Source organism: Apostichopus japonicus, chromosome 16 (genome assembly GCF_037975245.1).
Source record: "Apostichopus japonicus isolate 1M-3 chromosome 16, ASM3797524v1, whole genome shotgun sequence".
Taxonomy (NCBI): domain Eukaryota; kingdom Metazoa; phylum Echinodermata; class Holothuroidea; order Aspidochirotida; family Stichopodidae; genus Apostichopus; species Apostichopus japonicus.
In genome coordinates, this window is record NC_092576.1 from 4,522,570 (window position 1) to 4,550,128 (window position 27,559).

At 38.5% G+C, this 27,559-nt stretch overlaps 1 protein-coding gene across 5 annotated transcripts; it reads right to left on the minus strand.

Annotated features, from left to right (window-relative positions):
- Positions 1-879: 879 nt before the first annotated feature.
- On the minus strand, positions 880-27,514 carry LOC139983117 (CCR4-NOT transcription complex subunit 4-like). 5 transcript variants are annotated; one of them, XR_011798511.1, is made up of 18 exons: positions 27,418-27,513; positions 25,152-25,293; positions 23,725-23,793; positions 22,729-22,841; positions 18,353-18,442; positions 17,796-17,856; positions 16,454-16,705; positions 15,218-15,285; positions 14,625-14,807; positions 13,938-14,081; positions 12,883-13,208; positions 10,880-10,999; positions 9,564-10,003; positions 8,836-9,004; positions 7,387-7,539; positions 6,579-6,698; positions 3,619-4,632; positions 880-3,529 (listed from the first exon to the last, which is right to left on the minus strand). XR_011798511.1 is itself a non-coding variant. In XM_071996478.1 (17 exons), the coding sequence occupies exons 2-17, from the start codon at positions 25,185-25,187 to the stop codon at positions 4,619-4,621; spliced, it is 2,358 nt and encodes a 785-aa protein (XP_071852579.1). In that variant the 5' UTR covers positions 25,188-25,293; positions 27,418-27,513; the 3' UTR covers positions 880-4,618. The 5 variants fall into 5 exon arrangements, 4 of the variants coding, with proteins under 4 accessions (XP_071852579.1, XP_071852580.1, XP_071852581.1 ...); XM_071996478.1 differs by having other exon boundaries at positions 880-4,632; XM_071996479.1 differs by lacking the exon at positions 27,418-27,513 and adding an exon at positions 27,064-27,337 and having other exon boundaries at positions 880-4,632.
- Positions 27,515-27,559: the final 45 nt, after the last annotated feature.

Consider the following 27,559-nt stretch of genomic DNA (forward strand, 5'->3'; position numbering starts at 1 on the left):
AACACTGTTGAATGATGTTGATTCTTATAGAAATATGTCTGCTACGGCATATTTTCACGCGCTGGAAACCGCTACGTACTGAAATGTATTGGTTAACGGACGGGCTATTGGTACATTTGTCATCGCCGGGTCACTCTTCTGCACTTTTACTCCTGTATTTTGACGGCCACCTGCATCAAAATTTTCTCGAGCCTACAAATCGACCCAGGGCCACAGGGTTCAGTGTATTCTCCTGACACCCTCCCACTCTCATTAGGTCTTTTTTATGCACCCCTCATGGGGGGGGGGTGGGGTTGCTGGAGGGTTGGCTAAGATATTCAGTAGTCCAGTAAAGGGGATAAGAGCAGGTTCCCCCTCTTGAGAAATTATGCTAAAATGGAGGTTGCTTCATTTTAAAATGGTACTTTATTTACAATTCTGAAACGATATTGTACTGAATTTTTAGGTGCCGTTGTCAAGGAAGTTTTATATATTGTCTTTTTCCCAGTGAGGAGTGGGACCAAGTCCCCAGATTTTATTCTGGGGGGGGGGGGGCAACAGGTGTACACTTGGTTGCTGTGATATTCTGGTCAGCACTAAGACCATTGGGAGATTAAGACAATCTAGTTTGCCAGGATGGAAATATCTTTTTGTTGAGAAGAGGAGTCAATGAGTGACTCAGGTCATATGGCAAACCAGGCTTCAATGCATTATCATACAAGATTATTAGCTAATTGTACACGTACTTCTACGTATTTACACATAACTACCTAAAGGCCAGGAAATCACTGCTTTGAAGTTGAACACATTGCAAAAGAGTTTAAATTTCAAGGTAACTCCTATCTTTCAAAAGCTTCCTTTACGAAAAGAAAAAGAAAAAAATAAATACAACAAAACTACTGTTGTTTTGCCCTTTTTATTTTAGTTTCTTGAAATCACTGTCAAATTGATATTTCTTGCAAATCCTGCAATGACAGATGCAATAATTTATCCAAAAAATGGAGCAAGCTTATATTCGACTTTCATACAGACTGTTATCTCCTTTCCATTAAACTGACTCATATCACAGATTAGAAACTGTGTATATCATCCATGCTACTAAATAAAGACATCCCCTAATGTAAATAAAACTTTGCCCCGAATAAATATAGACTCCACCCATCCATCCTACCATTGACTTATCGGACTAACTTGCACATCTCAGCAGTCAACTGTGCATTCTTCTGCTAAAGACGTTTCCACCCGACCAGTTACTCCGCCTATTTTTTTTTTAAATTTATTCTGTGACATCCAATCAGATCTACATATATCATATAATGAATATTCAAATAGCAAGTATACCACTCGCTGTCCAACTTCAGCAGAGACATAAAATTGTTACCAGGAAGTATCATCTTTAAAGAGCCATTGTGCTCATTTTACTACAATTTTATCACATTATGTGAAATTCTGTTATCATGCATTGACAATAAAAATTATGATTGATACAACTTGACACATGACAGCCACTTAAGCTTAGTGTTGGACAAATGATACAACTTTAGCATTTGGGAAACTAGAGTCGGCCTTTGAAAAAAATGCAAAATATTTTGTCTTCCCACAAGACAGAGTTTCTCCCCCATTTATCCACTCTATAATTCAACAGTTTTATGAACTGATCTGACTTCCTACAAGAACATCTATGAAGAAAGGAATAAATATGATTAGAAAAAACACAAGGCCATTTGTTCTTTTGGGGTTCAGTACAACCAAACTCTTGGCATTTGTGATATGGCTGTTCTCTGATTAAGTCTGGGATATAAGTAAACTTACTTTTTACTTGCAAGTTTGTTTGAAAGCAATAAAATGACTCTCTGTTCAAAGGTTCATCTGACCACTGAATAAATGAAAAGTCAAATGCCAATGATTTAATCTCCTATTTAATACTCCAAATGTCGCAACCTCTTTACAGCCTTTACGGGTTGCGAGTATTAAAAGCATTTCTCACTGTGTGGCTTTTAACAACCGCTGTCTTACCCTCTTGGGTCAAAATCTAGCTACCCATTGTACACCTAAAACATAGTGCTATTACATACCGTACAGCTGTCAGTTTGGGCTAATTATATTATCAGGAAACACCTGAATCTATCTGAATACAAGAGAACCCAGGACATGTGGATACTTCTGTGGTTTAAAATTCTGAAATGCGATAAAGACTATCATAATTGGCGCCCAACGTGGGACATGCTAAAATGTCCAAAAGTAGTCGTCTTAGTGTTTCTGCTCTGAAGTGTTTGGTAGTCGTGTTTCGTAGAAGTGTTTCGTAGTCGTGCTTCTGATCTTCAGAAGTTATTGATTTTTACATTCAGACATTCAGAAATGTTAACTTAGACCACGGCATAATTAATATGGAAGAAAACGATCAAATATAGCAGTATAAAGCTTGTTGCAGCCCTAGTCTTACTAGCAATATATTTCATTTCCTGACATCGTATTCTGGGGGCCGTAACCCAACTATCGACCTTCACACATACATATATTTCTCTTCTGTATATAATGAGTGTCGTATCAAGCTCTGCTGCGGTCTTAAACATATTGTTTCCTGTTTTGGTTCCTTTTGAATGTTTCATCAATACAGACTTGTCACTCCCGAAGTCGATAAATTAATTCTTGGAGTAATAATCTGGGTTGATTTAAGGCTTTATTCTGTTCTTGTTGTTGGGATACCAAAGCAACAACACTACACCACAGTTAGCCCTGTGTAACACATATTGACATTTCAGCCTTTCATTGGTTTCTTGCTATTGATGACTCTCTTCAAATTGGAAGTCATCATAAGTGGAGAGAAGAGCTCCTGTTCTAAGGTTATTACCAGATAACATCATAGGGATCGAGAGGGTTGTGTGGGGCGCCAAAATCAGGGGAGGGTTCCATATGCACCCCTATGGCAATGTTGCATCTCATGCTGCATAAACCTTCTCATGAAAGATGAAAAGGGAAAAAATGAAAAAGATTGAGACGCAGAATTTTCAGCAATGTCACATTCATGTCAGTTCAGCAAACCTTTAAAACCCATTCATCAACTATTGTAATAGACGTTAACCTCTAGGAGACAAAACAATTTTGAATAAAGCCATGATTGTAAACTTGAAGAGTTTACCCATGTTATTAATTGACAATTTCAACTTTGAGCATTGTTCACTAAGGGACATTCAGGAGACAAGTAATTTGCCGTCAAATGCAATTTCAATTTGTAAACATTAGTCAATAAATAAGTTTGCACTTCAAATAGAATTCCCTGAAAACAAATATATATAAGACTCAACTCAAATTGACATAAAAGTGACCCTGTTGGCACAGTGAACAGGGATAAGTGGAGTGGAAAGGTGTAAGGAGGTGATACACACATTGGCAGGTATGTACTGCTCTATCATATATAAGACTGTAAGCATTCCTTGCAAACATAAAACCCTAACAAACAAAGCCTTAGTTTGAATATTCATAAGGCCAGTTACCAGTCCTGGTCAGTGTAGTTTATACTTGCAAACATAGAAACCCTACCAAACAAAGCCTCAGTATGAATATTCATAAGTATGAATATTTATAAGTCCTGGTCAGTGAAGTTTTTCCTCACAAACATAAAACCCTAACAAACAAAACCTTAATATGAATATTTATAAGGCCGGTTGCCAGTCATGGTCAGTGTAGTTTATCGTGCAAACATAGAAACCCTACCAAACAAAGCCTCAGTATGAATATTCATTAGGCAGGTTACCAGTCCTGGTCAGTGTAGTTTATCCTTGCAAACATAGAAACCCTACCAATCAAAGCCTTAGTATGAATATTCTTAAGGCTGGTTGCCAACCTTGGTAAGTTTAGTTTATCCAAATCCTTGTGCAGGAAATTGTCCCAAACTGGCTGACTTGCCAAATGAATATTCAATAGGATTGTCAGTCATTTCAAAACAATTACCAACATCTTCGCTTGCAAATATCCGGAAGAAATGTTCTTGTTTGTGAAGGATATATGCAAAGGTATTGTCACTGAAATGCATATTCATAAGGATATATCCATACATATATTGTCAGCTGTGATAACACACTGGGTTCCTAATCAGATGTGCTAGGCTGGTTCAGTACACAACTTACCATCACCCTATAGTCATTATGACTAATACAATTTAACATGAATTTTCAACGAGTATTCATACCATCTGTTGAGTATTCACTAGGTTGGCAGCAGGTTGAGAACAGTTTGGATAAGTCTAGTAGTTGCATTTAGGTAAATATGTATTTTATGCTAACCTGCAATTGAACATCCATAAGTCTTGCTGCCTGTTTTTAACTAATAATCCATGACAATGCAAATAAATAGAAGACATACACAAGAAAAGACACTGCTCTAAAGTTAGTCGCTGTTCTTGCAACCGTTTTTTTTGTTTTTTTTCTCTTGATCTACACGAAGAGATCATTGACTGCTGGAAAAGTGACGTAATGCCCTTAGTTCCCGACCCACGTAACTGACTAGAAATAGCGATCCAAGAATGAAACATCTAAAAGCTGAATGAAGGAGACATGTTTCTTCTTCGAGGGTAAGTCCAATCTACACGTAGATATAAAGATGATCGTACAGCATCAAGGTAGTGTGGAGCGACAAATTATCAAGAAAAAATATCTGTGGAGGAAGAAGAGGAAGAGAAGTTAAGGAAGAGGATGAAAGAGAATGGGAGGATTCTATAAGATCATATGAGGAGGAGGAGGAGGAGGAGGGGGAAGGGGAGGGGGAGGGGGAAGGGGAGGGGGGAGGAGGAGTAGGAGGAGGAGTAAGAGTAGGAGGAGGAGGAGGAGGAGGAGGAAGGGGGAGGAGGAGGAGGAGGGGGAGGAGGGGGAGTAGGAGGAGAGGGAGGAGGGGGAGGGGGAGGAGGAGGAGGAGGAGGAGGAGGAGGAGGAGGAGGAGGAGGAGGAGGAGGAGGAGGAGGAGGAGGAGGAGGAGGAGGAGGAGGAGTTAAGGAGGAGGAGTTAAGGAGGAGGAGTTAAGGAAGAGGAGTTAAGGAAGAGGAGTTAAGGAAGAGGAGTTAAGGAAGAGGATGGGAGGATTCCATAAGATCATGTCAGAAGGAGGAGCTATGTAGATCTGATGCCCTGGGTGGTATTTGTTCACCACTGTGTAACCAAGTCATGTTGTGTTCAAAGACAAGGAGGTTACCCCTAAATCTGACTAAGTGATTAACACTTATATGTAATATGCTAGTTATTAAGCCTACGGCAAATAAATAACATTTTGTCAACCACAATTAACAGCTACACACAATGCAACCAGGACATTCTCAGTGTTGGTGAGGCATAAACATGTATAAAGTGATTTACACATTAATGAAATGACTTCCCAAAGTTTATAACCAGAGAATTCCGGTGTGAGTGAGGCATTTACATGTGTTAGGTCCTTCATCCATGAATCACTTCCAAACAAAGGCAGGGAATTCTAATATAACTGCGGTATGAACATGTGTATATGGCTACAGAGCAATCTGAAGTAACTGTGGTAAGAACATGTGTATATAGGCTACAGGGCATTCTAAAGTAACTGCGGTATGAATATTTTTATATGGCTATATTTAAAATAAACCATTTCCTATATAACCAGGGCATTCCAAAGTAACTGTGGTATGAACATTTCTATAAGGCTATATTTAAATTAAACCATTTCCTGATATAACCAGGGCATTCCAAAGTAACTGTGGTATGAACATTTCTATATGGCTATATTTAAATTAAACCATTTCCTATAAACCAGGGCATTCCAAAGTAACTGTGGTATGAACATTTCTATAAGGCTATATTTAAATTAAACCATTTCCTGATATAACCAGGGCATTCCAAAGTAACTGTGGTATGAACATTTCTATATGGCTAAATTTAAAATAAAACATTTCCTATAACCAGGGCATTCCAAAGTAACTGTGGTATGAACATTTCTATATGGCTATATTTAAATTAAACCATTTCCTATAAACCAGGGCATTCCAAAGTAACTGTGGTATGAACATTTCTATAAGGCTATATTTAAATTAAACCATTTCCTGATATAACCAGGGCATTCCAAAGTAACTTCGGTATGAACATTTCTATATGGTTATATTTAAATTAAACCATTTCCTGATATAACCAGGGCATTCTAAAGTAACTGCTGTATGAACATTTCTATATGGCCATATTTAAATTAAACCATTTCCTGATATAACCAGGGCATTCTAAAGTAACTGTGGTACGAACATTTATATATAGCTTACATTTAAAATAAACCATTTTCTGATATAACCAGGGCATTCTAAAGTATTTGTGGTATGAACATTTCTAATTTTCTATATGGCTAACATTTAAAATAAACCATTTTCTGATATAACCAGGGCATTCTATAGTAACTGTGGTATGAACATTTCTAATTTTTCTATGCGGCTATATTTGAAATAAATATTTTTCCGATATAACCAGGGCATTCTAAGGTAAGTGTAGTATGAATTGTACATGGGGCTACATCCATGAATCAGTTACAAAAAAACACATTTAAAAGCATAGTTTTGCATAATTTAACTCGTGAAATTGACTGTTCAATACTCTCACCTCCTTGTGGCATCTGTTTTGGTGGGAAGAGACTGTTGGTGTGTGTCTGTGTTGGGGATTCCCCTTCTGTCAATTTGTGGAGGGACTGCATCCAATGTGGTTGTTCCTCTGGCAGACCATCTAGCGATTATAAATGATATGATAAAGCAATCGGTGAGTGAGTAGATGTTGTGATTGTCTCTATAGGTTTCCCAAATGGCGTTTGTAGCTCGCACTTAATAGAGACGGCTCTTCGGACAAAGGAAGGAGTTGGACGGGAGAGGAAGGGGGGGGGGAGGGAGGAGGGTGGGTGAGGGACACTATATGCACTGATGGCAACCAACTTCATACTTTAGGTACTGAGTACATTTTTTCTTTTCCCCTTTTAAAACTTGATTTTAATGATGAATTTTGAACAGAGGGAATTAATCTAGATATTGATGAAAAAAACAGAAAATTCACAAGGTAGACTCTCATTCCAAAAACATTTTTCATGCATCTCTCTCTATCATATGCCGCTACTACCCATACGTGTTTGCCTAATTTGTTCTGTATAACACACTGCATCCAGTGTGTTATGCTTGAATTTGTATATAACCAATTTCACACTTTGCTCTATATATACAATATTGTAGATTCAGACTACCAATATCAGAGGGATTACCAGTTTTTTTTTTTGGTTCCCCTACCCACTCCCCCCCTCCTGCTCCTATTTCCACCGTCCTATCGTCATGCACCTGGGCCTAATACTTCATAGGGTCGGCATTTTTTTAAATCTGCCTGCTGGTTAGATGATGATGCAGCAGGGAAGGGAGGGATGAAGACTCACTTTCTAATTTATCTGTGGGTTTTAAGGTTGACTGTGACGACGTTGACGTTGTACTGCCGGCTGCCGCGGCGGCTGCTGCGTTGATGCTGATTATTGCGGGGTCTATATGCAGCGATGCCATTGGATGATGACTATTCCACATACTCTGATTCGCTGTCAAATCGAAGCCGAAAAACAGGAACGTTAACGACAAAACAAAGAGTACAACGTCTGGTGCCAAATCAGACTAAGACGCAGAATCAAATCGCATGCTGTGATATCACACAGTAAATCACACCTTGGTGCCAAATCAGACTAAGATGCAGAATCAAATCGCATGCTGTGATATCACACAGTAAATCACACCTTATTTTATTCTCTCTACTCTACTCTCTCTCTCTCTCTCTCTGGGGCTCGGGTAATCGCAAAATGCTGTTCAAAATTGCTGTCACGGACTTTTATATACGAGTGCAGAGCATGCAGATATGAGTGGAGAGGGGCCAGAGTATATTATAAGAGACAACGGCAAGGACCTTCAACACTGCTGCACGTATATTTGAATGCTGAATTTTTTCCCCCCTGTATCAGATTCAATCTCCAAAATTGTGTCTTACAGATATTCTCATGTATCAGGAGTAATCACACATCACATGGAATAGTAAAAGCAAAAGACATTCTTCATGACTTAACCGAACTTCCTTAAGTGATATGACACCCTACCTAGTCAACCTAATGACTTGAAAAGGAAAAAATGTCCAACATCCCACCAAAGGTATCCATTTTTCTCCACACCTTTCTGTCTTTGTCCCTCTCCAGTTTATTCCCTACCCTGTTCCTTTAATCCTCTCTTTGTCCCTCAACTGTTTATCTCCTACCTCTCCTCTTCCCCTTTTGCTTTCTTCTCTCCATCCCTTGTCTACTTATAATCCCCTTACATCTATCTCATTGTGTTCATTGTGCTCATTAACCTGTCTGTTTTCTGTGCGTGTTTTTGTCCCTTCTGTTACTGTTACTTGTCATTTAGCCTCTGAAGAAGATCATACTAGGATCGAAACGTCAGGCCAACTTACTTTTACACAAAGGTATCCATTGACAGACTAACCTCTCTCTTGACATATGTGGTTCTTTCCTAACTGTCTTTTCTGTGAAATGGTTGTTGCTACAGCAGTCATGCCAGTCCAATTTGAGTCTGTTTTATTTGCTACCCTCTCTGCAATGAATCTTCCACCCATTTAACTTTCAACTAACAACTCCCCCTCCCTGTGGTATTGAAGTCAACTTTGCAAAGAAAACTCACACTTAGGGTTTTATCTTTGATATCTACAAAACTTAAAATACTCCCCCCATCCCCCTCCCCTCCCCACCCCTTTTTAGAGGGTGACATATACATTCACTGTGCATTCCTTTACAAACAATTCAAACACAAAGGGTGTGTCTAATCCTCTTATAAACACAACTCAAGGGACCTACCTGTACCATTTGTGGTGGAGGAGTGTGGAGGTTTCCTTGGGTACAGACCAGAAAAGTCTGTGGATGAATCAAAGTGGATTTTGACCGTGTTCGGTAGTAACTCTCGTAATGAATCCTGTTGTGCTTTGATGCTCTGTCTGTCATTAACTGTCGGATTTTGTTGCATTGGCTGAAGAGCAAATTAAAAAAGAGAGAATAAAAAGGAATGAAATTAAAAATACCAGGTTGGGGGGGGAGGGGGAAATAGAACAAATAGGACATGAAATTATGAGATAAAGAACAATTCATATGAATGATCTTGGGGGGAAAATGGATGGCACTATGGGTCAAAACTCTGCTCTACAAGGTATGATATATGAAAGACAGGTTCGTGTAGACTGCTGTCGTCTTTCACAAATCAAGCCTTTTCATTCTGTAGTAATTGCTGTCTCGTCACTCTGTGTGTGTGTGTACAAACTCTGATGAAGTGTCCTTTGTGTTTAACTAATCCCATGCCTAATTCTTTACTGCCTATGTTAAATCCATCTCATGTACTGTAGGGAATGGCTGATTAATCCCTTCATTCAAGACTCCTCACACCCACCTACCACCCCCTGCCCTCAGCCAGAATTACGTTGATCATTTGTATGCCATTTAATCCGACTCCGACTATTTTCACCAAAGCTGTAATTTTCTTCTCTTTTTCACTCCGACGATCAATGTCATTTCTGGTGTTTTTGTTGTCTTACCTGAAATGAAGGGATCGACTTTTGTGAATTCGTCTGTGACATCATGGGGGGCGGAGGATACCTCAAATGGTGATGTTCGTGAACCGGGGGGATCTGCGTGGGTGGCAATCCAGGGAATAGAGGATGCTGTACGGAGCCAGCTGGGTGGTTCAGACGCATCCATGTGAACATTTTACTGCCACCGCCACCACCAATGCCATCTGGCCTGGACGGTTGCCTGCCACTGCCGTTGCCATGGATGGGCAGGAGATGGTTTGGGGGTATGACAAAGCCCGGGGGCGGCTGTGTCATCATTGCACTGAACGAAGAGCTGGCTTTGTTTAAAGAGTTATTATATGGCGGTGGTTGAGCTGGATGGTCAGTCTCTGTGGAATTCAACTGTAATTCCTTCTCTAGTAGAGCTGCTAGACCCTTGCTGGATTCATTCCACGGATCAAACCCTGAAATGAGACCCAAAGTCACCATAACATGAGACAAATTCTATGAGTTGGCGGGGAAAGAATTATCAACAGAAATAGCTCTCTGCCTGACCAATTGTCTAGGGTACAGAGCTGCTAGAACTTCACTGGTATTACAATTACAGGAACGGAATCACTTGGGTAACCTCCGCCCCTAAGGCCAAGACGTTTGCTCCCTCTAATGTGGCAAAGAGGATAGATGAACAGAGGACAGATGAACAGAGGAGAGCACAGAGTTGTAGCAAGGCTGTGACAGATCACAGAGTTGTGACAAAGCACAGAGTTTTTGAAGTAGCTTTAATTAATTTGTTCGGAAATGTTTCCAAACCTAACGGATAGATTACAGTACGACACCATAGATCATCGCCAATAATTTAAATGAGAAAGGAATTAATGAATAGAGAAAGGAATTAATGAATACATATAAAGGCAATGCAATCATGTAGCATGATTCAATACGTAGGTATTACTTAGTCTGTTGATGGGGGTGAGAGGATAAAACATCCTCACCACTAACTAATTGCTCTTTCAACACCCCCACCCCTTCCTCCATCTGCCTCTTCCTCCACAGATAAACCACTTTATCACCCACTTGGCCTACCTAGTTCATCATCCTCAGTTATGATATGTTGTTAGCGACTTGTCCAAACGCTAGCATATTTTGTACATGGCGATCTGATCAAGTGAAGGTTACCCTCTCAGACGTCATGAATCAATGAAGACTTCTAAGCTAACGGCTCATAAATACTCGCATTAAAGCAAAGTCAAGAAAGCTCAAGTGCTCATATTTGAATTCTGAAAGATGAAGGCAAGAAGGAAATTAGTTTCACGTCGCTTCGCCTTTTTAACGTTTCTTACCGAGGTCATCGTCCTTAGGATCTTTCTCCTCTGAATCAAAACCAAAAGCTGCCTGCCAGTCCGTCTGGCTATCAACCGGAAGAATATCATTGCTGAGACTACCGAGGCTCTCACCCCAACCTGACAAAGAGACAGTAAGAAAGACAATTAATAATAATCATAATTAATCATAATAATTATCAGTTCTTATATAGCGCAACTTAAAATAAAGTCTCGCCACGCTGTACTACACCCTGGTCATTGGTAACTTGTCACACCTACACACCAAAGTGTGCACAATTCAAACAATCTCTCCTGGGGCACCACAGTGCACCAAATCCACGTGTCCCCCAGGGGACTTCCCATAGGGTGCAGCCACAAACCGACGTACGCAACTACATTTACAAGTCACCTCCCAAGTCCCCATTTATAAACCAGGGTGAAGAGAGGCAATGGAGATAAAGTGCCTTGCCCAAGGACACAACGCAATGATCTGGCCAGGGCTCGAACCTGTAATCCTTAGGACACAAGTCCACTGCCTTAACCACAATACCCTCTCTTAGTACATGTTACCGTTACGGGATGAGGATGCAAACACCACCGGTTGTCTGGAGAAGTCTCCTTGTTCTGGTGGGAGTTCAGTCATGTGATGCAGACAAGATGTCTTACATAACATGGACTTCTGGCTTTCCACTTGTTCAATTTTATTAAAATATCAGAATCTTTTCAAAATGTCTTTTGATACTGCACTGTGTTTCATCAAACAAACATTATTTCTATTGCACCAGTTCATGAAGTTTACATGTTTCTCATCTTTATCATGACTCACGCCGCCACTGTATGCCAACTATACACCTGTTGACAAATTTTTCTACTCATTTTACTTCACGTATCAAGCACCACATACCAAGACGCTGAGAACCGGTCAATTATGACGCACAGTGTAAATAGTACCGTTAATTAATGTCATCATCAACACATTAAAACAATAGCCTGATCGTTGTAACAGACACCTGGACGTTAAAACAGACACCTGAACGTTATGACAGCGGAACCTTATAACAGACACCTGGACGTTAAAACAGACACCTGAACGTTATAACAGACACCTGGACGTTATAACAGACACCTGGACGTTATAACAGACACCTGGACGTTATAACAGACACCTGAACCTTATAACAGACACCTGAACCTTATAACAGACACCTGAACCTTATAACAGACACCTGAACCTTATAACAGACACCTGGACGCTAAAACAGACACCTGGACGCTAAAACAGACACCTGGACGCTAAAACAGACACCTGGACGCTGAAACAGACACCTGGACGCTGAAACAGACACCTGGACGCTGAAACAGACACCTGGACCTTATAACAGACACCTGGACCTTATAACAGACACCTGGACCATATAACAGACACCTGGACCTTATAACAGACACCTGAACCTTATAACAGACACCTGACCCTTATAACAGACACCTGACCCTAATAACAGACACCTGACCCTTATAACAGACACCTGACCCTTACAACAGACACCTGACCCTTACAACAGACACCTGAACCTTACAACAGACACCTGAACCTTACAACAGACACCTGAACCTTACAACAGACACCTGAACCTTACAACAGACACCTGAACCTTACAACAGACACCTGAACCTTACAACAGACACCTGAACCTTACAACAGACACCTGAACCTTACAACAGACACCTGAACCTTACAACAGACACCTGAACCTTACAACAGACACCTGAACCTTACAACAGACACCTGAACCTTACAACAGACACCTGAACCTTACAACAGACACCTGAACCTTACAACAGACACCTGAACCTTACAACAGACCATCTATAAGTAAGGTTTAATAATACAACAGACTGTCGATTGTGTAATGTTGTCGTTGAACAAGACTTTACGCTACTTTACTTAATCATACTTAAGCACTAGATATGGTTGAGCTGTAATATCAAGTCCAGCAAGTTACAGTATTCCCAATACTCACCATTAAATACGGAGGGTAATATATTTGTACTGCTTAGCCCGGGGGGAGGAGGAGCTGCACTCATAGTGCTCCCTGGAGGCAGGAACTCTCTTCCACTGAAAAATGAGGAAGATGATGCATCTTTCTCAGACTGCAAGAGCGTTGTCATTGTGTGCTGAGGGGGAGGGCCGTTCTGCTCCCCTACGGGGGAGAGGGAGTTTTCACGGCTAGACAACAGTGGACTATTCGATATGAGGGGTACATCAGGGGTGTGTGGGGGAGTCTGTTTGGGGAGGTCTGTCGTCGACTGCCTTATTGGTATTGCCTCTGACTCTGTTGCTGGTTCTCTGTTGTCAAAAAAAAAAAGAAAAAAAAGGAAAGGAGAGGACCAGAAAAATTACAATCAAAAGTATAAGAGTCATCAATTATGCTAATCAGGTCGTTCTAAAATAATTGTGTAAAGGTCACCAATCCTGGCCCAATAATCTAAATCCGGGGTAAAGTTTTGACATGATCTTTTAAGTTTGACAAAATTGCCAGTTTATTACGACCGAGTACGATTACTCTGTGTTACCTCCCAAATATATGGATACTGTTTTTCTTTTTTTAGTGGATGCTGTTGATGACCAGATGGTTGTAGTCATGTATCCATTACCAGTGTCCATACATACTGTCTGTGTACAATCATAGGATGTCCTATCAAGGCTAGTTTCACTTCAAAATCCAGAAGAATATGTTTTAACATCCTTGTTAGATGTGATCTGGAATTTCCTATTGCATCATAGCAGTCCTTTTCCAAACCAATTTCCCCTTTCACAACAGAAGCCTCTAATAGTGACTGTAAAATTAGGGTAGGATATCGCAATGTCATAGTGAGTTAATATACAACTCTAACGGAAACTGCCATTTTCCATAATGAAAAGACTAGAAAAAGATTTTTTTTAAAACCACTGGGAAGTAGTAAACTACAAAACTAAGCAAAACTATTTTACAAAACCAGCAAAGTTCCGATAGGACTGACTTCTTACTCTTTCAGACAAATGTTTGTTATTTGATTTAGCTAAATGTCTCTTTACCTTAATGACGGAGGAAGGTCTGTGACAGTGTTTGAATGGTGTACTCCGTTTGTCTGTTCTTTGAGCAGTACAGGCCAGGGATCTGGCGAGTTGCTTTGAGGAGACTGAGCCAGTAAGGGTGGCGATGACGTCTGCTTTTTACGACTGCAGGAACGAGAAATGATTTAACGATGAGAATGCTTCAACAATGTTCTACCAAGTTCTACCAATGTTCTACCAAGACAAAATTCACATTACCTGCAAGTTGGTAACAAAAGCAGCATGGATTGATTGCATTTTTTTTCGCCAACAAATGTATGAATCAACACTGTTTTAAGCCTTGTTATGCATCATTCCCATTAATTGATACAGCCTAACCGATTCCTAACTCTATCATCTGATTTAGTATCGACTTCTGTAGTTAATAATCATAACAATCATAACAACATACTTCTCTTTGCCAAGATTTTGGCCAATATTGCAAACTTGAACTGTAAATGATTTGCTGAATAAAATCATTTTCATTTTGAAGTGAAGAAGATAATGAAAGTCTGTGAAATCCTATGTCGATGCCAATTGTGAAGAGAACATAGTTTGGCCTTCGAAAGGTCACCCGCATTGGGGGACTCGACAATAGTCGGAGACGAAAATCAAATTAGCTACTTTAAGGCTATCTAGAAGTTGCTTTCTGTAAAGCAGGCATCCTACCTTAATATATTCTCTGGTCTACTGGACTCTGCGGCCGTCTCTGTTGTTGCTGTTGTTGTTGTTGTCGTTGAGTTCGTATGTACCTGTGTCTGAGAGGTTGTTCCTCCTGACGACCCTGACGAAGATTGAGACGGGCCTTTGAAGACGTCCTGCAGCAGTTTCTGTTCGTACTCTTGATGTTTCCTAATTTTAAAAAAAATTATAAAATTTGAAGGAATTTGAAAGTTGTGGCTGACTGATTTTATGAATTCCCTAGGCTAGTGTTTATATAATTGAAATAAATGGTATGGCTCTGTTGCAAAGTGACAACACTGAAAGCTATTGGTTCAATCCAAGGCTGGCTGAAGCAAAGCTGTGGTTTTCCTAACCAAAAGGAATGCGCAGTTTCATCAACAGACATGGTGTTCAAATTGCAAACATTGAACAGGAGGCAAACTCATTGTGGGTGGTTTGGTACACTACCAAGAAGTGGTTACACAGTATGCCTGCCTGAGATAAAGAATTACTGGCTCGATAGTTACTACCCATTGCCACAATGGATCCTCTTAGGTCAAATGTTGGTCCTACCTGATGTGGAGAGAATAATATCTTACCCCTGTTGCATATCCTCCTTTGTAAAACTAGCAGCTTCATCGCCAAGCTCATGTAAATACATACAGTCCTGTAGAGGGATACAAAGAATACACCATGTTACAGTGACATGATACAGTTTACAGAGGTACACTGTACATATATATGCAGACTCTAAAACAGGAAGAAAAATACAGTTATGAAACCTTTAAACAAAGCAGTCGACATGACATGTGTTGCACGCAGATCGCGGTGAATTAAAATAATCTGCAGACATAGCCGGCAAGGGGTACCAATATAAACGGTACCAGAACATCCACTTGGTCCCTACAACAGTCCACAGCGAACACAACTGCATGAGTCCATTCGGCCGAAACTCTGCCTTTACTGTGGCGGGTATTGGCTTAAGTGTGGGTCCAAAGGGTCACAATGAGTTGGAAATGTTAATCTGGCTACCTCGATGAGAGGGACAAGCGAGCAGATCGACACTGGGCAAGGCACATATTCATTTACAGATACATGTACAATGCCTACAATAGATTTGGCACGAGAGCATCCGTTCCTACTGCCATCAACCGCAAACGAGTGTTGCATGCAGATTACTAACGAATGAAAATAATCTACAAACATACAGCAACAATTGTTTTATTTTCTAAATTGAGCAGTTTTTTCTTTACTCTTGGCACAGCAGAAATTAATATATGGACGATACATAGGTTATAGCTTTAACCTTTTGAAATTTTTCTATGTTTGTAGAATTCAGCAAAATGGCTCACTTATTGTGATGACCGTCACATACACCCATCTTGTTTCAACCTGTGGTCTAAGATCCCCTATGGGATCTGTAAAAGACTCCTTCAGAGTCTGTAAGGGCTCCACAGGTGGGGTGGGGGGAGGGGGCTAAAAATGTGGTGCAGAAAGGTTGATTGACTCCAACAGCATTTTACTGGCATAAACACAGTGTGAATGCCCTCAGTACATGTTTAAAGGTGCAATCTGGGAACCCAGGAAACTCAATGTGCTTCTGACCTAGGGTCCCAACCATAGTGTGGCTGGGTTTATTGGTGATACTCAACATGTGGGGTTCTGTCAACATTTGTTCATTGTCCCTAGAGGTTGTTTGTGGACCAACAAATAGGTTAAAAGCAATGTTGCACCATGGGATGGAACATTCAGTTCAGTGAACCAGTGTGCATACAGCATACAATCAAACTGCAGTGCAGAGAAGACGAAACTCATTCTAAGAGGATAAAACTGACCTGTTTCGGACACTGCGAGTTCTTTAAGAAGTGACTACAGTACTTTGTTGTACCTAAGGATGCCTTTAACGTCCTCCCATCCACGTGAACATTGTTGACAGCTTGTATCGCTCGCAGTGCCTCTTCTTGCTTCTGATACGTGACGTACGCACTAGCGCTGGGGCCTTGGGCTCCAGCGTACGATGTATTTGGATTTATCACCACTTTCACTATTTTGCCAAACTTTCCAAAGTATTCTTGCTTCTTTAAAATCTGAAGATTACAGAACAGAACAAAATGAAAACTGTCTTACTTGGAAATGGACGGCAATTGTAGTAGCAGTACTATGACCAAGAAGATGTCAAATGCACACTGGTGGATTTATTTGGCCCTATCACAATTGAGAACAGATAGAGAACATGTTAAGCAACAGCCACAGAAGGAAGGCAAGATTTCATCAACTATGCACAACCAGAAGAAGCTGATCATAAAATATGCAGAAACATTTGATGACAACTTTACCAACAGCACTCACACCTCACCATCAAGACAACCAACCACTTCACTGCAGTTCAACTAAACAATATACAATAACAGTAAATGGTTACCTCCAATTTGCACTCCTCTAAGCAAGTGTTACTGGACTTACTATAAGTTACTGACCTTACTATGAGTGATTAAAAGTTGCTGGACATAAAATAAGCTACTATAAGTTAGCACACTTACCATAAGTTACTGGCCTTACTGCAAGTTACTATAAGTTACTGGCCTGCTGTAAGCTACTGGACTTTCTATTCAAGTTACTATAACTCCATACTTAAAATCAGCTAGTATAAGTTTCTAGACTTACCATAAGTTACTGGACTTACTGTAAGTTACTTAGTTACTGGCCTTATTGTAAGTTACTATACAGTACTGACAGTTACTATAAGTTACTCAACTCACTGTGAGTCACTATCAGCTACTGGCCTTATTATAAGTTACTATAAGTTACTGGCCTTACTATAAGTAATGGCCTTATAATAAGTTACTGGCATAACTATAAGTTACTGGCCTTACTGTAAGTTCCTGGCCTTACTAAGTTAATGGCCTTACTATAAGTTACTATAGGTTATTGGCTTTACTATAAGTTATTGACCTTACTATAAGTTACTGTAAGTTACTGGCCTAACTGTAAGTTACTGGCCTTACTATAAGTTTCTATAAGTTCCTGGCCTTACTATAAGTCACTGGCCTTACTTTAAGTTACTGGCCTTACTATAAGTTACTGGCATTACTACAAGTTACTGGCCTTACTACACGTTACTGGCCTTACTAGAAGTTACTGTACTTATTATAAATGACAATGCATTACTATAATTACCTCTGTGTCCGCCAGCCTCTGTGACAGTCCCACGACAAATACAAGATTCTTTTGAACAACTCTGTCAAAAGTAAAGACAATGGAAACTCATCAATAAGGAATGGAGATAGAGAACATTATAAAGGATGGAACAGCTTCAACCCACTTCTTAATCCACTAAATCTTAATCCACTAATCTAATTTATATTTCTTGCAAACAGCACCTATCAATGTCCATTCTGGTCTAGAAACAGTTATAGTCTATTTGGCAACATGTCATTGATACCGAAAGAGTTTTTTTTTCTGATTAAAGCAGGTGACCAAATGGTTCGTCAGCTAGACTATGTCATTCAGCCACTTTGACTGATGAGCCTCTGCTCTTTAAAGATTCATTCCTGAGACAATTATGTTTCAAAGAATAATAACCATCACTCATATTCTTACTTTAATTTAACAAATGCATTTTGACCAAGTTTACACCTACAGATGGAAATAACTAGGGGACACTGAATGTACAGATTGATAACATTAAATTGGTTGTATTATATATGTTAGATGAAGACAGCACTCTTACTAACCTGACACTCGCTAAGTGTTTTCTGTTCTCTGTTATTTTCTGTTTCCTCTGAATATCCTTTTGCCGCTTAGCTGACTTTATCCGTTGCAACCTGAAAAAGAAATGGCACGAAAAGGAAACATTAAAACAGAGCGGCTGTTTTGCAAACTGCTCATTTTGAAGTAGGATATGTAGGTACAGAAACAGGACAGGATAGGATGGACTAACAAGTTAACCAAGGTCTGAGGAACGCACAATCTAAACACTGTAAGACTTTGAGTTATTTCAAGTTCAGACATGAAGATCACTGTTTTGTATGTATGTACAGTACCGCCCACATTAAATCGGCCGTGGCATCGTGTATCGTGACAAAATATGAGGAGACTCGAGGAGTCTATCGTGATATCGTTTCCATTACGCCTATAGCAAGTACCTAACGTGATATCGTGCGTCGCATCGTGGTCGTAATATCGTGATAGTGTGTGCATCATTTCACTGGCACTGTATACTATCGTAATGTTATCGTTATAGCGTGAATCACGTTGCAGAACGATCGATCGTTTCATCGTGATTTGAAAGAATTGGGGTAGGCTTCTTCCCGCAGTAGATGAAATCATCAATTCAACGCAATGTGCAATAGATTTATTGCAAATTCTGATCAAAAAGTTCGGTGTGTCACCAAAATTAAGTGTCAATCGACATACAAGTTTCATAATCGCAAAACTAGTACGATAGGCCTAATGAACACACTGTAGGCCTACTCATCCAAACTCCTTCATACAAACCCCTTCTTTAAAAAAAAATAGCGGGCGCAAAATATTTTCAGTTCGAACAAAACATTCGTTCTGAACTTCTTGTATGCAAGAATATCAGCCTAGGCTTTAATTGTACTAGCAAATCGTCCCAAATGTTACGATAGGGTTAATATGCATTGTAACGCTGAATATAGGCCTACAGTAGCTTTTTCACCGTCCGGGATGCATAGGGTGGCATACTTTAGTATGTTTGAACATTGTTTTCACGATCGAATTTTGCAAGATTTTCGAGAAAATTGTTTGCTTGAAGAATGTTTTTCCGCACCATATGATATGCTCAAATAAGCAGTTTCTTTTGCATAGCATCAGTAATCGATATGATCCTGATGGCAACCCGTATTGACGCGTACATTAAAAATTATACAAAATTGGTCATAACTTCTGTTAGAAGCTTTTTTTTATTTAAATGTCATAAAGTCATTTAATTGCTTTTGGCCGGACAGTTTTGTATGGTAGCAACCTTACTTTCTGAAAATACTAGACGGTCAAGTTGATCACGAACCGCGTAGAATTTTCAAACCAGTCCAGACATGTTTGGTTTCACCAAATCCTTCATACCATGCAACAAAAGTATATTTTTTGAATATTTATGTGGTAATACTTGAATTTTTCATTTTGTTCAAACATGTGTTTAAGCATCATGTAACGTAGTTAAATACACATTCGCCCAAAATGCAATGATTAGGGGTAGTCCCAGTATATTTTATGGGTTCCGGCGTGTCTACGTTCCGACAATTGTTTTTGACTCTGAAGTTCTTTTGACCAATATTTTTGACCAATATGTTTTCGAAGTTTGGACCAATTTTTTTTAAGACCCATAATTTTTTGGACCAAAATATTTGATGACACAAATTGTTTTTACTCTAAAATTTTTTATGACCAATTTCTTTTCGGACAAGCACTATTTAGGTCATAAAAAACTTTGGGCCCTTTTATTTTTTGTTTCGTAAATAAAAATTGGCGCGTCCGAAAAAAATTAGTCCCCCCAAACAAATCAGGTCAGAAAAATTGTGGGTCCAAAAAGTTGATTCCACAAAAAAAAATTGGGTCCAAATAAAATTGAGTCCCCCACCTAAAAAAAATAGGCCGGAAAAAATTTGGGTCCAAAAAGGATGAGTCCCCCCAAAAAAATCGGGTCCGAAAAAATTGAGTCCCCCCCTAATAAATAGTTAGTGAGACAAAATTTGGGTCTAACAAAATTGATTCCACAAAGAAAATTTGGGTCCAAAAAAATTGAGTCCCCCCCAAAAAAAATAACTTAAGCCAGACAAAATTTGGGTAAAAAAAAAAATGAGTCCCCAAAAAAATTGGGTCTGAAAAAATTGAATCCCCCAAAAAATTAGTCAGACAGAATTTGGGTCTAACAAAAAAATTGGGTTCAAAAAATTGTCGGAACTTAAAGAGACGTCGGAACATAGAGACGTCGGAACATAGGGTATGTCACCCTTTTTAATACATTGAGAAATTACTAGTCAAAAATATTTTGTGAAGCAAAACCGTACGATATATTTTACAAATATTGATGCTTAGATAAGTGCTTCCTCACAATCAACGAGCCGCCCCGAAATTCACTCCGCTTACGTAAAACTTCTATATATATATAACACGTGGAAAAACACAAGTTTTTACACACATAATTCCCATTGACATTGTTTACGGAACATAAGTAGGTCAACGACATTCGAACTTGGCAACTTGCCCAAGTTCATTGCACCGTGGGAACGACACAACAAATTGTACATGATTGTACATTTTCCCGCCATTTGGACGCCCGAGTGTAACTTTTGATGTAATATGCAAATTATTAATGGTACTGTGCGGTTAAAACTTAACCTATTGTGACACATACAAATTTTGGGAAGTTGTTGTAGATGTTACTTTTGTATCAAATGTAAAGTACTGTATGGTACTATAATTAATAAAAGACGCTTTTCCTCAGGTGGTAGGGAAAAGGGGTATTTCGGTGAACTCGATCTCTTTGTATAGTATTTGGATACTTAAAATGACCATGTACTGTACATGCAGTTTCAATTCTATTTAGTAAGCTGTTCTTCGCATTTTTATCCTCTGTGGATCTTTATTGGAATAAATACGAAATGTATTTTTTGACGCCAGTATTTAAAGGTAAGCATTTTTTAAATTGTTGACTGAGCTTCAAAATCCATTTTCTAAAAAGTCGGTTTTAATGAAGGTTTTATCAAATATAGCTAGGGTAGGAAAATATTAATTAACCACATTAAAGAAAGTTTTTCTATTATCCAAATAAAATACATGTTTCTCGTACTGAGATCTGAAAAAGAAAACAGGCTGACGTTTTTCTTCTTTTCATTCGCTAATACTAGTTTGGAATATGTGGCAACCTTAACAAAATAATTTTTAAGGTAAGTTAGATTTCTTGAATCCGAATAGAGACTCGGGAATCAGGAAAAGGGAGGCCCCTTGCGCGGACGATGAAGATGTTTTGTTTTTAACCGGCACTGCTTCAAAGTTGTTGGGTGGAATTTTTTTTCCTTTTCATTCTGTTCGAACCAACGATAAATTATATAAAAACTTAACACAAGAAAGGCTTAGTAGTACTTTATTATTCTTCAAAATGTTGCCAACTATTCAAAGTAACGTGTAACATAAAATCTACAACTACAGTAACACTAGTAACAGAAAAGTCGCTATCCGTACGTAACGTTACTGTTGTTAAATAAAAAGTTAAACGTGTAAAGTTGTGAACTGACATCAAAAAGTTTTCAAGGCGGAACTCCTGTAAAGATCGATTTTCGCACAGTAGAGTAGGAACTTCATGATACACGATATTACGACTTAACGAAATATGAATAATAAAAACCCAAAGCCCAAACGAAGTTACGAATTGTTATGCGCTCAGCTTGAAATCACGATCTCACGATATAAAGTGTTAGCGTGAATGTAGCAGTCATGTTTGCTATCGTGAAGGCTTGGTATCACGATATAGCGTGTGATCGTGGTATATCGTTATATCGTGGTAGCGTATACAAAAAATTTACAGTAGTCAGGTTTCACGATAGAAAACGATAGAAAAAGATAAGGGCATCACGATACACGATGCCACGGCCGATTTAATGTGAACGGTACTGTATGTAAGTATGTATGTATTTTAGATACTCCTGCAGGAAGCAGGAACTCGCAAAGAAGCCATCATTGGCTTATCAAAGCCGCAAGCTGACCAAGTCAGTCTCTTACATTCATATTTTAACGTCCACAATTGTCAACAACTCTGTAACTAGACGACATACATTATTCTTGGAATGACTCGAACTCAGGACCTTATGATTGAAAGGCTTTAACCTGCAATATTTTACCTGCAGATGCACAAAGGCCTGTTTCTTTCATAAAGAGTTTAGATGGATGTTGGAACTACTACAACATTATTTCTGGGTGAGAAGAGATATTTTGTGGTGTATACATTAAACAATGTACTAGTAACAGTACTGGCTCTTGTAAAGAGTGGACCTTACGTAATTTCATAATCTACAAAATACTCTGTTCACTTCTGCATGAGTTTCAGGAATAACCCTTAAAAGATTGGCTGGAAATATAAAATGGCTCTTACTCTTCCTCTGACAGTGGTTTGAAATCTGCTGGGCATTCTGGGTAGGCTTTACGACAAGCCGGACACAGGCCATTTTCATCTGTCCTGATTCGATGCCAGCAAAACCGACAAATCTGTGGTGATTAATTGGAAGGTGAGAAACATGAGTCTGGTCATCAAAAACATAAAAATTCAGAACTACATGCAATCCTTGATAATTTTTAAAAGGGGAAAGGTATGGTTGGATTAAGATGAATTTTTTTTAGTAACTAGTGACTGAATGTGATGCATACAGTACATATCTGGATACATTACTATGAAAGCCTGGTTGGTAAAGTACACACTGTTGCTAGAAATGACTTCATAAGACTAGCTAAGAATATACATAGTTCTAAAGATCACCCACTTCACTTCAAGTTGATCTCTCTGTGCAATAGAACAAACAAGTACAATCTACGAAATCCTGCTATCTTGCCAACTTTTAGAATCATGCTTTTTATCTACAGAGCAGCCATTTATATTCAAAATGGGTCCTTAGAATATCTTTTATAATCTTTTTAATCTTTCATTCTAGAAAAAAAAAATTCTAATCCTCCATCTTATTTCTTATTTGTTCAAGCTTTCATGATTGTAAATTTTACATCTTTTGTGTATCATTATTATGTGTCCCAACTCCTAATTATAAATTTTGTAAATTTATACTGGAATAAAAAATTGAATTTGAATGAAATACAGAGTCAATAACAAAACATTTCAAGCGCATAAAGTATGAGAACAAGTGACTATCAAAACAATCTTCTGCTCTTTACAAGGTCATCAAAACAAACTGGACCTCTTGAACAAAAAAAAATTGTCTAATGACACTTTAAAGTATATCTGTAGTCAAACAGTATAGTTTTGTTCACAGAATGCTTTGAGTTTTCAGCGATATATATTATGCTCAACAAAAAGTCGAAACGTTAAAGATGAAACACTTAAAGTAGCAGAAGAGGACCTGAGCTATGGATCACTCCTTACCTGGTATCCGCAAGTACATGGGTAGAAGTTGACATCATCAATCTCCAAGGTTTCCATGCACAATGGGCACTGATAAATAGAAAAAGAAAACAGAAGAAAAAGAACAAATCTAATCAGTTAATCAACTCACTTTGACATTGAACGATCAAATTACTTCAATTAACTCAAGATACATTCACAAGCTAATAATGCTACATGGTGTTATTTTGGGAATTACATGTGCTTTGGTAGAGGGGGCACACTACTCATTTCTAAAGAGACACCCAGAGTAAGAAAAAAAACCTTACGGAATTCCCTACGATCACGTTTGATTTCACAATTCTTTCTGAAAGCATGTCTATGGATGAGCATTCCTGATACAGTACTGTGCTTTACAATGGAAAAGAACAGCTGTACAACCTTCTGATCTTTTAAATTTTTATTTCTTTAACACCTCTCAACTATAATTTTTTTCAATTTTTGCTATCTTTGTGGGTTTTTTTTCTTTTCAGTTTTTCCTTTTTCTGCACTTGTGACTCCCTGATAGGATCTTATACATCTAGATATTTATGTACATGTCCTAGGCAATGAGGATGGGATAGCTTGCAGGGTTTTCCAACCTGGGAGGATTGCAGTTGTATGTTGATTACATCATGTCTGTGATTAGGTATCTCTTCATTGGAGCACTATGGGCTTATCACATTGATGCTGAACTTACTTATCCATTTAAACTGACTGTCATATAAGCACTTGGACGTGTAGACCTTCCCTGACATACTGTGTATGTCATGTAATGGCATAAACTCAAAATGATACTATGGCACAATAAACTTCACTTGATTTATTTTAAGTACAAATACTCATTTATGGATAATTAAGAAGACCTACTTTCATAATCATTGTCATGACAACAATGACTTCTGCATATATATTTATTTAAAAGCCAATCAGCTGAGCAGAACAAAACTAGTATAGCCATGCCATGTGAATGTCTGAGAGTAAAATACTATAATCCTGATGAAGCAGATTTTTTTGTGATTTCTTTATAGTATATTTTGGCTGATAGATGTCTAACCAAAAATGAATCCTCAATCCATTTTCTGAATTTCTATTAATGTAACATAAATTGAGTTTTCATATGGCCAAATCAAAATATTTGATGAAGTTTGCTTAATTTTTACTTTTTTTTAATTTTTTTTTGGCGTGAGGCAAAATTTATATCCTTAGAATACAAAATCTGTTCTTGTTGTTAACTACCAACATATTTTTGTTAGCTAATTAGTGCAATTCTGGAAACTTACTTATACTCTGTGTGATAAACCCTTCCACAAAGGTTGATGCCCCTAACTTAATCAGTCCAGGATTTAGAGTATCCCCCCTACCCACCTCCCACAAAAAAAAAAACTTTGAAATCCTGTGCATCCTACTGAGGAGTGCAATGGTCTTACTTCAACAGGGTCTTCATTTGTTGAGTCTTGCAGCATCTTGTTGAGTTTTGATGATTCCGAAGAAAGGATACAAGGGATAAAGGTCAAAGGTCTTCTGTGGTGATGACTTCTCTGTGCACTGGCAGTGCTATTGTCAAGCAACCTGTTAACACAAACATACAGTCAGAACAAGGTTTCAGGTCATATTTGTATCTTTTCCCATTCAATCAACTTTGTGATAATGATGGCTTATCTAGGATGTAAGATATTCTTCTTATGTAGTTACTGCTAAAATGGGGGGCCTTGTCATTCCGCCATTGGTACATTCCGCCATAGAAAATGTGTTCTTTCCCCCATAGAAAAAGTGCCTTTCTGCCATGTTACTCTGATCGCGGTAAAGCACTTTTGTATGGTGGATAGAGCACATTATTGTGGGTGCACTGTAGACCTATATGCACTGTATATATGCTTCGTTTCACACTACCTACTGTAGGCCCATCAACAATCAGAAGCTGTCTTTTTAATAAACAATCAACCTAAATTATTTTATTTATTCAACCACATATATAATATTATAATATATTTTTGAAGACAGTGTATCAAATCTTACGATCTTACAGTTAAAACTCTTCAAACAACATGATCATTAAAGACTGTGTATCTATTCCCCAATCTTGTCTTAACTACAATTCTGTCTATCCAGCGAACTGTCACATTTTGAAGTGTACAGTACCTATCCTTCCACGAGAATCAAAAAAAGTTTCACTCACACATTCCTGTGTATAGTCCACTCCTAAAATGTACCTTTCCGCCATAGGTTTCGAGCCTTTCCGCCATGGCAAAAAGGATCGAAACGTGTGGCGGAATGGTATGGCAGTATGTACCTATGGCGGAATGGCACTGGAACCACAAAAATGTAATGTTGGCATCCCATGGAATTTACTTATATCTGTTCAACTTTCTTTAGAGGTCATTGAGCTAGAAATGACTATGATACTGGACTTTGTGAGAGTTTTAAGGCATCAGATGAATATATCAATTTGCTCCAGTCGGAAGAGTTATCAGAGGAAGAAGACTTGATACAAATCGTCTAACATGCAGATCATTTGTATGAAATGCATGCCAGCAGAATCAGGTATTCTCAGATAATTATTATGCATGTAGCTTTCTTCACTGTATGCCGTTATGGTCACAAGTTCTCACAACTTGCTCTAGATTTTGCAATAAAAAGGAACAACACAACTTTTGCACATTTAAGAATTTAAACAAAGCAGACAGAGATCGTATTGAAAGCTACAACATGTTTGATCAATCACCTAGAAACTCATTAACAACAGTGTTATCTGTCTTATAGTTCATTGAAAGTGTATTTACTAGAGTTAGGCCTATCAATATCATGTCAAAGTTTAGCCTGCGCCTACAAATGTATTTCAATGAAGTATTGAAGTATAAGTTCTTAACAATGCAAATAGCCTGAAGGCCTTGCTTAGTTTGATTTCACAATAAGATACAACCAATTATTATTTGAAACTATTACAAGTTCTTAGAAGACGGGAAAAGATACATTCACTGTGTTCACTGTTATTGTTAATTTTATTATGGCCTAAACTAGGCTCAGAACGTAAGATTGACATTAAGCTGTGTACATCAGGTACTAGTAGTCACAACATTAGCTTTGTTATGAAAGCGTACGATTTATAGGCCTAACCTGCTCATCTTGTGACTATCCATCATGTACCGTTATCAATACGGCTTAGGCTAGACTATCCCTCACCGTTACTTAGTAAGTTACATTAACGTAGGCCTAGGCCTATGTTATATTATGCTTGGCTAGCTATATAGTTAAAGTTAAACACTGGCGAGTTCTAGTCCTTGTCGTTTTGGTCTAGGCCTAATTCACAAAAACCTTGAGCTTTGGTGGCAGTTTGATTACCCAGCGACGCCTAAAATTAGTAACAAGCACAATTTTACAGTAATTCCTCGAATATGATGTCATTAGAATAGACTTTGCACTGTCTAAGTTATCAGTAATCACACTCACAGTATTGCACGTTAGTGTTATTTGTTACGTCAATTCTAGCTACAGTATTGTACGACAGCCTAGTGTTATCGCCTCCTATGTAATAATGGGTGCGGGGAAGACTTAACGGCGCATTCTTTTGAAGATGCCTTTTTTAATAGGCAATACAAATTATAAACAATGTATAACATGGCAAATTAACATACTTTTACTTAGAACGATGAAAGAAACAGTGTTAGAATAAATAGAAAGAAAGACTTTGCTTACAAATTATGTGTGCGTTCGAAGAATTGTTCCGCTAATGCTACGATAAACGATATTTGCGCAGGCGCGCTGTAGGGAACCCGGATGTCTATAATGCATCATGGGTAATAAATATGGCCGCCTCCATGATTTTGTTTATAAACAT